Raw genomic sequence first — 14,267 nt, 5'->3', positions numbered from 1 at the left:
TGTGATATATTGAAAGGCATATTTACAAGAACAGGGAGGCAATGAGTACACCATACTCTGCCCTTCTTGAACTACATCTGAAGCATTGTTTACCAATGTCTTTAAACTGTGGTCAAAATGATAATGATGATGATGATGATGGTTGTCCTTTGATTTTCAAAGATGATCATGCCAACAGAAAATTTTCTCACTTGCCTTTTCCTGAATCATTTCATCCTGAATTGATTTGATAGGAAACAGGACTTCTGTTATGGTTCTGAATACCGCGAAAGACTGTTGGCCTTTATCTGGTTTCCTCTTCTGTATCAGTTAGGCCCTCACACTATTATAAAACTGGACAAAGCACCAATATGTGGTATCTGGCAGCAAGTTTGTGTCAAGAGGGCATATCCAAACTTGTCTCTTAATGAGATTAATTGTCAGTGAGGGTTATACCTTTCACTTGAAGGCTTAATTGTGCATCAACCTGATATATCCAAACAGTCTTTTGATACACTAATCATCAGTATACACCATTCTACCCCCCTTGAAGAGCCCAAAGATTTTGGTTTCTTTGAAGCTGCCAAGTGGGTCAAGAGAATTTCAAGGGAACTGGAGACCTAGTCAACCTCATTTAAGGTCAGAACTATGATGGTATCTGATTGTCTTCAAACCTCCAACTTTTGATCTTGATTTATGAAAACATTCTTGGCAAATGCTTTCACTTTAGTCATCTTGTGCTGGTCCAAGAATTCTACCTCTAGTGGCACAATATGAATGCACTTGGCCATCCCTTTTAATCATGGGCCTAGTTCTGAAAACAAACAAAATAGAACTGGGGTCCTATTCCATTATTCCTAGCTGAGGTTTCCAGGTGACTAGGGCCTGCTTTGAACACTCATTTTTTTCAAAAATGCTTTGTTCCTGGGAAACTAAATAGGATCGAGGTGTTACCAAGAGGTAGGAGAAGAGATAGGTGATGGTTGAATACCATATCCAGGTGGTATCCAACTATGAGCTTTTTAACTGTAGCAACTTTAATACATGCTATTGAAGGTGGAATTGCCACAGCTGCTGGCTCAAGACGTACCCTCCATTAAAGAGTTTAAAGGGTACTCATTCCAATTACAGGATCTCAAAAGAGTCCTGGATTGTTATTTTTCATCATTACCTCCTTAAGTCAAAGAAGAAGCACCTGCTAACTTTTGTGGATGTGTTAGCCATTTCTCAGGCTCATAGTTTAATAAACAATACTTCAGAGGATTCTGATAGAGGCAACTAGGTGATACAGTGAAAAGAGCACTAGCCCTGGAGTCAGGAGGACTTGAGTTCAAATCCAGACAAGTTATATAACTCTGAATGTCTTGCATCCGGATTCATCTCCAGTAGTCTTGATTCATAACTGGCCACTGGACCCAGATGAGTCTGGAGGAAAAGTGAGGCTGATGACTTAACACAACCCCCTTCCCTCCCACTCAAATACAGTTTATTTGCTTCTCATGACATAACCTCCCTGATGCCATGGTCTTCAAGAATGAAGGACAACATCACTTCAAAGTGTAGTGGGCTCATTACCATGGTCACTATAATTTTAGAAGCACACTGAGTGATAGATATTTTGAAGAGGGCAATCAGGACACTGAATAGTTTAAGAGATCAGTAGAAGGGATGGATTGTATTTAGTTTGAAAAGGCAAGAAATCAAGGGGAAAGTGGATTACTGTTTTCAGGTATTTGAATAACTGTCCTGTAGTAAAAGGATTAGAATTGTTCTTTTTGACCTCAGAATCAAAACAGAGCAATGAACAGAAGTTGGAAAGGGAAAAATAAAGGCTTTATGTTAGGAAAGCATCTGAGCAATTAGAGTGGTCTTTTGCCTTGTTGGAAGTCACAGCAGAGAATCTCTGTATATTTGGTGTAATGTACAAAGTTTTTTACAGATACTTTTTAAAATTTTATTAAGATATTGGGGTTAAATGACTTGCCTGAGGTCACACAGCTAGGCAATTATTAAATGACAGACTGAATTTGAACTCAGGTCCTCCTGACTCCTGACTATCCACTGTACCACCTAACTGCCCCTATTCATGTTTTTTACAGATGAAATACATGAGGCTCAGAGAGTACTCAACATCACCCTTAGTAGGAAATGCCTTTTGAGTGGTCAGAAATGGCTCCAACAGGATGTTGTACTCTTTCCCATGGGCTTGGTGGAGTGCTACAGGTATCCTGTTCTGGTCACCTGTGTCACTCCCTCTGTTCTCTGACCTTTGCAGCACTGATGCTTCCAGGTTGCATTCCTGGTAAACTTTTGCTCCTGAAGGATTTTTGGTAAAGTTGGTTGTTGAAGCCTGAACAAATTTCCATATCCTGGAGTTGGGATTTTTATGGCACTGGAAAGAGGGAGGGAAGAGTAGTAGAGGGAGTAGGTTCTTTTGTAAGCCTGTGATGTGTCCTAGGGTCTGTTAGTTTGACCTCCTTCCCTGCTGGTAACATGAAGAAGGGAAAAAGGTATTGTCTGCATCAGTTCCTAGGTGTGCATTTTTTCTTAACCTTTTTTAGAATTCTGCAGGTCCTACCCTAAGTTGCTTTATCTTTGGGGCATGATTTCTGTTTTGGAGAATTTTAAGCAATTTTAATGTACCATCTTGTTGCTCACATGACTACCTATACTGCACATTATTAGTGTGTCCTGATGCCAATCTATATTTTATTTCTCAAATTTTGGAATCCTATGGATATTAGTAAGTTTGATAATAGTGACTTCAGCAGCAATTTATAGGAGGAAACTAGATTTATAAGAAAGTGGAAGACAATTTAGAGACATATATTGAACCTTGTTTAAATGTTGTTGAACCTGCTAGGATTGTATCTTTAGTTCTTTTTCTCTCCCTTTACCATTTTGGATAGTTAACTCAGCACTGGTTCCTTACCCAAGGAATTTGCAACATTTTACAATCAAGTAAATTGAGAGATCAGAATAAATATTTTACCATAAATATTTTAACCCACCAGTTCCTCCAATGTAGTTGTGGCATAACTTCAGTACAATTTTTCTTTGAATTTTTAAATCTGAAAACAAAGAGATAGAGAAAAATAATAATTTAAATCATGTGGGTTGTTATTCAATCCATTAAGCTTGTTCTTTAGAGTAGGAAGAGAGATAGGAATCTGTTGTTCCCTCAGTCATAATCTCAGGTCTTTTTGGGGGGTACAATATTATTCTAGAATCTCATCTTCCTTCCCACAGTGTAGTCATTCTGTTTGGGCTGTTAAGTGGGATAATTTCTACCTGGTCTTTGCACCATTCCTGTTGACCTCTAGAAGGTCTCTGCTGGGTACCTTTTGATTTCACCTCTGGGAAATAGATTATGACTTTCCCAGTTGTGATGGGAGTCAAATGTCCAAGCTTAAACTAATCATGAGAAATATTCTTGAATTGTATCCTTTCTACTTTTATATAGTATTCTACTCTTGTTTCACCCGAAGTTGTGTTTTTTTGTAGAAGCAGTTGATGTTTGGTGGAATGTTTCTATATAGTTAGTAAATTTAATGAAAATTGTATTTTTCAGGTTCTGCCAGAGCTTCCTTTAGAGATAGAAAAACAGAACTTTGCAGTTCCCCCTTGGATGGATCTAACAATGACATATATAATCCAGTCTTCATGTATCAGCATGTATCACCTGACTTAACTAGACGATTTCCTGCTAATGGTGAAACTCTGAGGCTGTATGGGTCTGGTAAGAAGTAGTGTTCTCCAGTATTTACATTCTTTCCCTAGCATATGCAGAAGCAAATCTAGAGTTCCATGCCATAAGATTTCTTGTCATTGTAAATAATGTTTGAAAGATTGTTGTTTCTTGGGTAAAATTAAAATCATACTTTTTTATTTAGAAATTTAGTACTTGTAAGGCAGCATGATCATGCAGAAATGACTGATGACTTTGCAGTCAGAGACCCTGGTTTCTGGCTCTGTTGTTTACTTCTACTACCTGTGACTTTTGACATGTCACATAATTCCTTTGGGATTCAGTTTCTTTTTCTGTAAAATGAAGGGAATTCTAGGATGAAATTCATTATTCTCTGACATTCTTTATGAATTATATCATAAAATATGAGCAAAACTAATTACATTAAAATTTTTCTTGAGAGGATCTTTGTTTTTAATATTATAGTATATTAATTTACAAATCCTTCTACAAAAATGTTAATATTCTCTTTTTTGTATAGGAAGAATGTTTCACAGCTTGTAATGATAGAAATACCATATGTTATATTCTGATGACTTTATAGATCCTTTGATTAGTATAAACAAAGGAAGTAGATATATAATGGAAACTCCATTTTGTTTTTTGTAGAAGTGAATTTCTGTAAAAGCTATCTTTGCTCCTTAATTTCTCAGTCTTGTCTATAATTATCTTATTTATAAAACTCTAATTTGTTTTCCAGGATATTTCTATAAATTAATTAAAAAGATAGCAGCAGACATGTAGCATTTTAAGGTTTGCAAAATGCTTTATGCACAGTATAATGTTTCAGTCTCCAAAAATCTAATAACATAGACATATACTCTTAAAAAGTTTTCAGTCAGTAGAATTGAGTCATGATTTTAAATCTTGCATTTGATATGTCCTTAGGTGTGACCATGACAAGTCATTTAATTTCATTATATCTCAGTTTTGACATGGAGCTGTCATGCAGTGTTTTCAAAGGTTAGGATTTTGCTTGTATAAAACAGCTAATTAAAAAAATTGTTCCCATACTGGAAACCAGTGTTTTCTTGTATACTAATATACAGTTGATTTCATTTTTTATGGTATTATTGTTGCCATGTATCTTTTGATTCTCTCATCAAAGAAAGTATTTATATTAGTCAGACATGAGACTTCTGATGAATATTATAGTCTTTGATTTCTTACGTTTTTCACAACTTCCCCCTATGCACACTGTGAAGCGACTGTCTTCTAAGGTTTATGTTGACTTGATTGGAACATTCTTATCTAGTTCATGTTGTTTTTTTGCCTCTAAGTTCTTGACAGTAATTGATTTAATGAAATTAAATAATCAAACTAAACCTAAATTAAACTAAACTAATTTTTTATTAAAATTAACTTTTCCACAAGGTTATATTTTTCTATCAAGAGAGAAATTTGGAAGCCTATTCTTTTTCCATCATAACATAAAATAAAATTCTAAGTTGTGTTTTATTTCTCTTTACAGTTTGTGACTTAAGGAGTCCCAAAATGCCTGGGTCCCCGGGACTAAGCAAATCTATGTTTGATCTTACAGGTTCATCACAAAGATTCATGCAAGTGAGTTGTCAAAATACATTTATTTTGTTGTAGTAATTGATTTTAAACTAGAGAATTCCAGAAATTTTACAGTTTAATAAATTTCCATGGAAATAACAAATTGTGTTGGAATCCCTTTTAGATTTATTTGCTTCAATATAGTTTGAATAAGCCCTTGAAAGCATTAAGATGCATCTTTTCAACAACTTTTCAATTGACAACTAAAAATATACTTATTTTTCTTGGATCTCCTATTTCTTATTTGGTATTTACTTAGGAAAACTTGAATTTAAACTTTAAGTTGAAACTACTTATCTAACTGACCTTTTCTCTTTGAATATAATTGTAGATTAAAAAAAAATCATTCCATTGATTGTAAAGTACTTCCTTTTTGTGCCAAGTGAGACAGGAACCCCCCTCATTTGAATAATTTCACTTCTCTATATTTTGCATATAGAAACAACTCTGATCTACAGTCATAAAAAAACTAATTAGTTACTGGCAGCTCCCAATAAAGGTCACAGGGATTGTATAAAAACTAAAAACTGCATATCTATTTGGAATAGAAAAAAAAATCAGTTCATTGTCTTAAAGTGATTTAATTTTATGAATGGCAAACTATTTTAAAATTTTCTCTACATTATTTTTATAATATATGATTATTCTATCACTTTATTATTATAATTTTTAATGACTTTAGCATAAGTTGTTTCTCCTTATAATAATACTGGACTGAGCATGAAAAATGTTTTTTGATTTGATAAAAATGTACTGAGCTTGGAGTCAGGAGACAGGTCAGATCAATTGCTACCTCTGTACTATGAGCAAGTTGCTTAACCTCTCTCATTTTCTTCATTTTTAAAATAGAGTAATGATACATTACTGCCTCACAGACTTGATATGATAATCACATAAAATCATATAAGCAAAAGGGCTTTGTAAACTTTTAAATACTATGTAAATGCCATCTATTATTAATAATAAGTTGTTTAGTAACATTATAAATAGTATCCTTTTAGATTAAAGGGGTTTCTCTCTGAATCATCCTTGATTGCCATAATTGAGTGATAACTTTGTGGTTTCATTCTTTAGTATCTAAAGGTATGAAATTCTGACAGCTGACCTCACAAATTAGTTTTGAACTGGAAGCTGGTGTTGTATTTTAAATATGTAAGGATCTTTATAATTTGATGAGAGGTTTTTGAATAATGAAAACATTTTCATTATAGAGATATGATTCAATGTCGAGTGTACCAAGCAGTTCATCTTCAAGGAAGAATTCTCAGGGCAGTACTCGAAGTCTGGGTAAAGAATACAATTTTATTACTTATGTTGTCAAGTTGATTTCAAATGGTAGTAATTAAAACTACTTGTGATATGGTGATAACAAGGTGGGAGGGAAGGTTTTATATATATCCATATAACACTGAGACTTTCACCAAGGTGATCTTAGAAAACTCATTTGGCCTCGGGGTCTGTTCTTCTGCCTTTAGTCTTGCAAGATCATCAAAGGAATGTTTCTGTTATGTTAAGTTTTTAAATTATTGCACCATACCTTCCAGTGTCACAGAAATACTAATTTGGAAGTTCTTTCTTGTGTCTAATGTATATTCCCCCTACAGCATTTTAAAGATGTTTTAAGATTTACTTGTATATTTCTTCAAATTTTTTAGTCCTGTGAAAACATTCTATGGTATGAATTAAGATTTTTGAACTAATTTTTTTTTTAAACAACGGAAGCATCAAGGCAACAAGCATTTATTAAGTACTTGCTTTGTGACAGTGCTGGGTTAAGCAATGATGATTACAAAGGAAAGCAAGTGAGATGGGAATTTATGTTTATAAACACAAGAAAATAATAATAGTTCCAGTCCTTCAGAGGCTTGTACTCAAAATAGGGGAAAAGCATGCATAGAGGTATTATGTTGAAACCAGAAAAATCAAACTGGATAAACTCAGAATTTATATAGACTGAACTTTTGGTTGGCATTTTAAATGGCATTTATATCTTCTCACTTAAGATACAATCACATTATCTGGAGATGAAAGAGATATGGGAAGATTGAACGTAAAATTGTTCTATAATTCTTCAGTAGAACAGATTTGGATCACGATTCTACAGGTAATTCCTTGTAGTTTGTTCCCCACCTTTGTTACAAAATAATACTACAGATACTACAAATTATACCCTTATGTCTTTCTATTATAAAATTACAGGACCAGATGCCAGATGAGAGTTAACTTTTTAATAATATGTTACAAAAGTTCACAGTCAAATCTGAAGATTGTTTATTACTGTGATGTATGGTGGATTTGTAGATGCATGAGGGTGTAATACATGTATTGTTGAACCTGGAATCTGGAAGATTTCAACTCTGACACTTATTAAGTTCTGTGACCTGTGGAATGTTATTTAACTTAGACTAAGTTATTTAACTTAACTACTTAGAATTTTTCTACTAAAATATATAGCTAGATTGTACTCTGTGTTGGTGGTTCCCTGAATTGTTGAAACTTTAGATCCCTTGTGTGTGTTGTCTTTACTGTAGCTCATTGAGGCAAATATGTAGCAAGATGGTGCAATGAATAGAGTGTCAGTTCTGGAATAAGGAAGGCTCATCTTCCTGATTTCAAACTTCAAATATTTATTGTGTGACCCTGGGCAAGCAATTTAACCCTGTATGCCTCAGTGTTTTTATCTGTAAAATGGAATGGAGTAGGAAATGGAAAACTACTCCAGTATCTTTGACCAAAAAAAAAAAAAGACCCAAATGGGAGCACAAAGAACTGAGAATAACTGAAAACAAGCAAAAGCAATTGGTATGTTCTCACTTCCTTTTTTTCTAATTAGGAAGAATTAAGAGCTTTCATAACTTGGATTAATTTTAAAGTGCTTTTTAAAATAGTTTATACATATATAGCATAGTTAAGATACTAAATATGAATTACACATATATTCTGAATGACTCCTAAAACATTCTGTTTTGTATGTTTTAGTGCAGAGATTTGAGTTGGTCTTCCAGTTATGGAGAAAACCCCACTATTTCAATAAAAGGAATATTAACCTTGCCCAAACCAGTACATTTCAAATCTTCACCCAAAGAAGGATCCAGTGTAAGTGACAAGTGTGCTTATATTTGAATTTCATACTTATTTTCACCAATTGTATTTGTAAGGAGCTATGGGAATATGTGAAAGAATGATATATAACTCATGCTTGCTAAATGTTACTCTGACCCTCAGAATGTTAGCTTTAAAAAATGTTAAATTAAAAATATTAGATTTTAGTGTTAAATGAGAAAAACTAATATGAAAAAGCCAATTCAATTGTCATGATTATTTGACTATAAAAATCTACAATCTCTTTCTCTATCTCTGTCTGACTATTTCTATAATTCCATTTAAACAATCAAGTTATTAATGTTTTATTCAGTTGTCTTTGCAGGTGCAGTGTGGTTGGTGGGACCATTAACCTGGGATTTTAAAACAGCTGCTTTCTCATTTTGGCTCTGTTCCCTGGTAGCATAATGACTTTAGCTTTTTTCAATCTCAGTTTCCTCATTTTTATAAAATATTTTAGTGCTTGTTCTATATATGAAGTTTAAAATGACAGAATATTTGTGATGTATATTTGTAATTGTATAGATGCTTTTCAAAAATAAAAAAGTATAATTTCTTTGATTTTTACTTTTTGTAGGTTATTGAATTTATGGAGACTTTTGTATTTGCTATTAAACTCCAAAGCCTGAAAACTGTTAGACTGGTTTTTAAGATCCAAACCCAGACTCCCAGGAAAAAAACCATTGGTGAATGCTCATTATCTCTCAGAGAGCTTAACATACAGGAAAAGGATTACTGTTTGGATATAACCCCTCCCTCAAAAATTTCAGTAAGTAATAGTATTATATAACTTGAAAAATGTTTTATACTTAATGGATTTTGTAGGAAAAACAGCTAATAACAGACTTAACTGGCATTTTAACCACTCTTCTAGTTAAGTAAGCTTACCTTTATGTATGAATGATTTACACTAAGCACAATTTTTTTATTGTTTCATATTTTAGAAGAAAGGAATCTAGTCAATAGATTTATATTTTAGTAACAAACAGCAGCTGGTTGCTTAAGGAAAGCAAGAATCATAAATGCCAGTCCAAATCAGAGACTGCTCTGTAGTTATCTAAAGCACATTGTGCTAATGACCAGAAAATTGTATACCTGCTTAACAAATTTGGTACAATAAAAATATTTCCTGGTCTCATAAATGATCTTCCCATAAGGAATATAAATGTCAATAGTACTAATCGCTACTAATTGTTTTCATTAACTCGACAGCCAGATGTTGATTATAAACTTACTAATTCATAAGGATTTAATTCAAGAGTTTCTGTGCAGACATCAATGATTTTTATGGGAGATGTCTTCCCAGCTTAAAACTTGGACTAGCAAGTTTTAGCATTTATATTCCATCTGTCTCCAAAAAGAATCAAAGTCTAAATACAAAATAGAACAATTTGAGATATAAATCTTGATAACAGAAGTCATCCAGAAGAAACAGGAGGAATAGGTATTTGTGAATTAAATTTTAAAGTTTCTTGGAAGTGAAGGTATTACTACTTTTTCCTTCTATTCTACATAAACTCATTTTTGGAGGCAGTTTTTATTCATGGAATTAAACTTAAACCTCTATTTTATTTGAAACATGGGTTTTTTAAGGAATATTTATTGAATAATAATAAGTAAAACCTATTCAACAGTTTTACAAAATTCAGAGCCATGGTTCAAATGGATTATTCCTTTTTTCAAATTCATAATAAGTAAAACCTATTCAACAGTTTTACAAAATTCAGAGCCATGGTTCAAATGGATTATTCCTTTTTCAAATTCTTCAAAGCCCAAGATTTAATATAAATAGCAAGTTAATAAAGGATACCTTGGAATGCTTAGTTGCTTATGGTCTGGGTATTTTTAGTTTTTAAAGATCTAATGTAGGAATTCAGTAGGAAAATTTGGAAAATCTATCTGTACCACATAGAGAGTTAACATGTTTATTCAACTATGACTCATAAATACCAGATATCTCAAGTGAACTTTGGTAAGTGCTGAACCTAAAAATTTATGATTTAATCCTCAAAAAAGAATCTGATATTCAGGTGTTAGTTAAATGAGAACCATATGCTTTAGGTACTAGATATGGGCAAAAGATACAGTTGTGATTTTCTTGTGAAAGTATCAACCACATTTGTGTTACTAAACAGTAGGTACAATAACTGTTGCATGAACTGAAAAGAATTTCCCCCTGTAAGATGTCTAAGTTTTTGATCTCCTTACCTCAAGTCTAGGGCCTTCTCTTAAGTCATCTTTTGTTGAGGTGATTTTCGAGATGTGAAAGTTTGATTATATCATTTTTCCCTCCATTCAATGAACTCTAGTGGCTCCCAGTTTTCTGGAGCAAATATAAATACCTCAACTTAATTCTTTCAAATACGGCACCAAACTACCTTTCCAAACTTTTATTACATTGGCAGATCCTTAGGGATCATCCTTACAAGCATCAGTTATTAATTGTACAGTGTATGGATAAAGTATAAGGAACTGAGAACAAATTACTGATTCTATACTATAAAATAACTTCAAAGTTCCCCTCTATATATTTTGTAGTCCAAACTGTTTTTATTCACTGATCCTTATGAATGACACTGCATTTCTGAATTCTCTGCTTTTGCATTGATTATTCTCATGCCTAGACTTCATTCCCTTCTTCCTTCTGCCTCTAAGATTCCCTAGTTTTTTCCAAGACTCAACTCAAGAGCCACTATCTGCATATTCCAAATGTTATCACCTTCCCTTTCAGTTCACCTTTTTCCCTTTTCACCTTCTAGCTGTTGAAGAAAATACATAAAAAGGAGTTAGGAGGAGTGAGTGCAGGGTATCTAGAAAATTGGGGGCTAGTCTGGGTTTGAAGTGAGGATAGTTAGTGTGGAAGCTCAGTTTTGGTATACTCTGTAAGAAAAATGGAATTAGAGGGAAGATGTATTTTGAGACTCCTAATGCTATAGTTTTTATTTGAAGTGAACATTTTAAGGTAATCAAATACTTTATTGCACTAGAGATCTGTTGTAAGGCTAATAGAGTTTTCTTAGCATATGGGTGTGTTGCTAAGCAACTTCTCTAAGACCTTTAATAAATACCTGGTGATAATAACCAGGAAGTTCCAGTGACTATTATGAAAACAGACATCCTGGATCAATCTTTTAAATAAGAAGAAATTTTGTAGAAATAATTTTGGAGACCTCAAATTGCTATAAAATAAAGTATTACTATAAAAGACTTCTTATATAGGAAGTCAATTCTACAGAGCAATTTTGCCTACATATATGTATAGGTCCTAGATAAGGGAAGTTATGTTGTACCTTGAGTTTTATAGAACCTTAGTTATAATGGAATTATGAAAATTTCTAGTATTTCTAGGATATATATATATATATATATATATATATATATAATATAGATGTATCCTAATGATCCCTTGATCCCTTTTTTTAGTTCATTTTTCTTATGTCTTCTTGAATGGACAGTGTCCTGACTTGGTGATGGATATTTTCTCAGACCATTATTTTGTGGTAACAAAAAAAAATTATAAAATTGAAGCACTTTGCACATGTAACAGTAATTAAATAAAAACCTTCTATAACTATTGTCAGATATTTTAAGATCATAGCTATATATTCTCTTCTGTCTGATGATCAAATATTTCTGAGTTATTGATTATGCTGATAGTTACTATGTAGAAACTATCAGTTTTCGAAGAACTAGTGCACAATGAAATACTTTTAATACTAAAACTATACTGAATATAATTTTTATTTTGTTTTTTGCAAAGCTATAGGGTTAAGTGAATTGCCCAGAATCACATACTAGGTAATTATTAAGGGTCTGAAGTTGGATTTGAATTCTGGTACTCCTGACTCCAGAGCCACCTAGCTGCCCCACCCCCCATATTTCTATAAGGGAGTCAGAATTAATGTCTTCATTTATCTCTTCTTTGTTCTGCATAATTTTACAACATTCATTTTCAATTATTTTTTGGTCCTTTCTGTTTACATTGTGGTAGTCATTGTGTATATTGTTTTTCCTCTGCTTACTTCTTGTTATATCACTTCAAGATATTGAAGTTCTTTAGGATTATCCTTACAAAATCAATAATATTATACAGTATGTAAATAAAAAAGGTATGAATGATTACAAAAGTATAATTTGGAAGTTGATTGAAAAAAAAACCCTAACCCTTCCATCAGCCTGTTACTTGTCAGTTGTCTTGTGTTTGCTAGCTTCCTTGGCAAAGTAATTCCTAGAATCTTTCTGAAAATTTAGTTTGGATGTTAAAGATTGAAGTAGAATTTTTGTCTTTTGTTTCCTTTGAGAAGATATTCCTCCCTGTCTTTTATGTTCTCTTAGTATTTAGAACTTCAATAGTACCATGATTCATTTAATCTCATTTTCAGCTTCCAATCTGCATTTCTCTATACTCTAGACCTTGAGGCATATAAAATAGTAGTAATAATAATTTATCAATTTCTTGCCTTGAACATTGTGCAAATTTAACTAAAACTTCTGGGAGCAGTTTTTTTTCTCCATTGAGAATTACTTTTCAAAGTGCTTACTCACTTAATAGAGTTGTGAAAAATCAAGTATTAACAGCTCACATTTGTATAGTATTTTAAAAGTCCTTGCCTCACAGTAACCTCATCAAGGAGCGTGTGAAGTATGACATGATATCTGTTTTACAGATGAGCAAACCAGATCCCTGAAATTCTTTATGTGTAAAGTGTTAGGGGCAGCTAGGTGGAGTACTGGGATAGAGCACTGGCTCTAGAGTCAGAAGGACTTCAGTTCAGCCTGAGTTCAGACACTTCACATTAGTTGTGTGACCCTAGGCAAGTCCCTTAACCCTTATTGCCTTGCCCAAAACAAAACAAAACAAAACCCAACAACCCATAAAGGGTGGTTTGGAGAAAATTGACCTGATTTTGTTAAGTCTTGAGAGCAAGAAGGAATGCCATTCAACAAAAGTAATTTGTGCTCCTACATAAGAGCAAAGGTCAAAACTATCAAGTTTTTTTTTTTTTTATTAGAAAAAGACATCTGTTAAAAAAAGGTTTAGTTTTCCAGGTTTTTGTAAAAATTTCCCTTTTACAATTACATAATGAGGGGCGGCTAGGTGGCGTAGTGGATAAAGCACCGGCCCTGGAGTCAGGAGTACCTGGGTTCAAATCCGGTCTCAGACACTTAATAATTACCTAGCTGTGTGGCCTTGGGCAAGCCACTTAACCCTGTTTGCCTTGCAAAAACCTAAAAAAAAAAAACCAAACCAATTACATAATGGTAAGTTTTGTTACACATAATCATATGTCTTTATAACTCTTCTGATACTGGAAAACACATACATGTTGATTAAATGAAATTGAACTTATTTTATTATAATTTGGAAGTCCTGATTGTTACCTGCATAACTAATGAACATTCTTATGAAAACTTTTAGGTTTATGCTGTGGTAGTTTTTGTGTAAATAACACTTTATGTACAGTTCTCTAGTTTACAAATAAAATCCACTAACATTGGCAGAAACAAGAATAGAAGATTTTAGCTACTTTTGTTTCTAAAATATTCTTTCATTACAGATATAAAAACAACATAAAAGGGGCGGCTAGGTGGCATAGTGGATAAAGCACTGGCTTTGGAGTCAGGAGTACCTGGGTTCAAATCTGGTCTCAGACACTTAATAATTACCACACCTAGCTGTGTGGCCTTGGGCAAGCCACTTAACCCCATTTGCCTTGCAAAAACCTAAACAAAAAAACCCCCCCAAAACCCCATAAAACTAAAAAATGAACATTACTCTTAAAATTTGTCTTATGTATTTTTTATTTTTAAAAGTTTTTGGTTTATTTATTTTATATTATTACAATAATCTTCTTATAAGAGTAAATGTAAACCCCTC

At 33.0% G+C, this 14,267-nt stretch overlaps 1 protein-coding gene across 6 annotated transcripts in view; it reads left to right on the top strand.

The window, feature by feature from the left end:
• Window positions 1-14,267, top strand: part of TC2N (tandem C2 domains, nuclear) — a 60,903-nt gene that overhangs the window by 26,557 nt on the left and 20,079 nt on the right. For all 6 annotated transcript variants that reach the window (XM_074235414.1, XM_074235416.1, XM_074235419.1 and 3 more), the window contains exons 5-10: window positions 3,551-3,718; window positions 5,199-5,290; window positions 6,499-6,574; window positions 7,291-7,391; window positions 8,267-8,383; window positions 8,967-9,158. In XM_074235414.1, the coding sequence (XP_074091515.1) occupies window positions 3,551-3,718; window positions 5,199-5,290; window positions 6,499-6,574; window positions 7,291-7,391; window positions 8,267-8,383; window positions 8,967-9,158 (746 nt within the window). The remainder of the gene's footprint in view (window positions 1-3,550; window positions 3,719-5,198; window positions 5,291-6,498; window positions 6,575-7,290; window positions 7,392-8,266; window positions 8,384-8,966; window positions 9,159-14,267) is intronic.

This window comes from Macrotis lagotis, chromosome 4 (genome assembly GCF_037893015.1).
Source record: "Macrotis lagotis isolate mMagLag1 chromosome 4, bilby.v1.9.chrom.fasta, whole genome shotgun sequence".
Lineage (NCBI taxonomy): Eukaryota > Metazoa > Chordata > Mammalia > Peramelemorphia > Peramelidae > Macrotis > Macrotis lagotis.
Note: the sequence above shows the minus strand (reverse complement) of the source record. Positions and strands in the feature narration are given on the sequence as shown.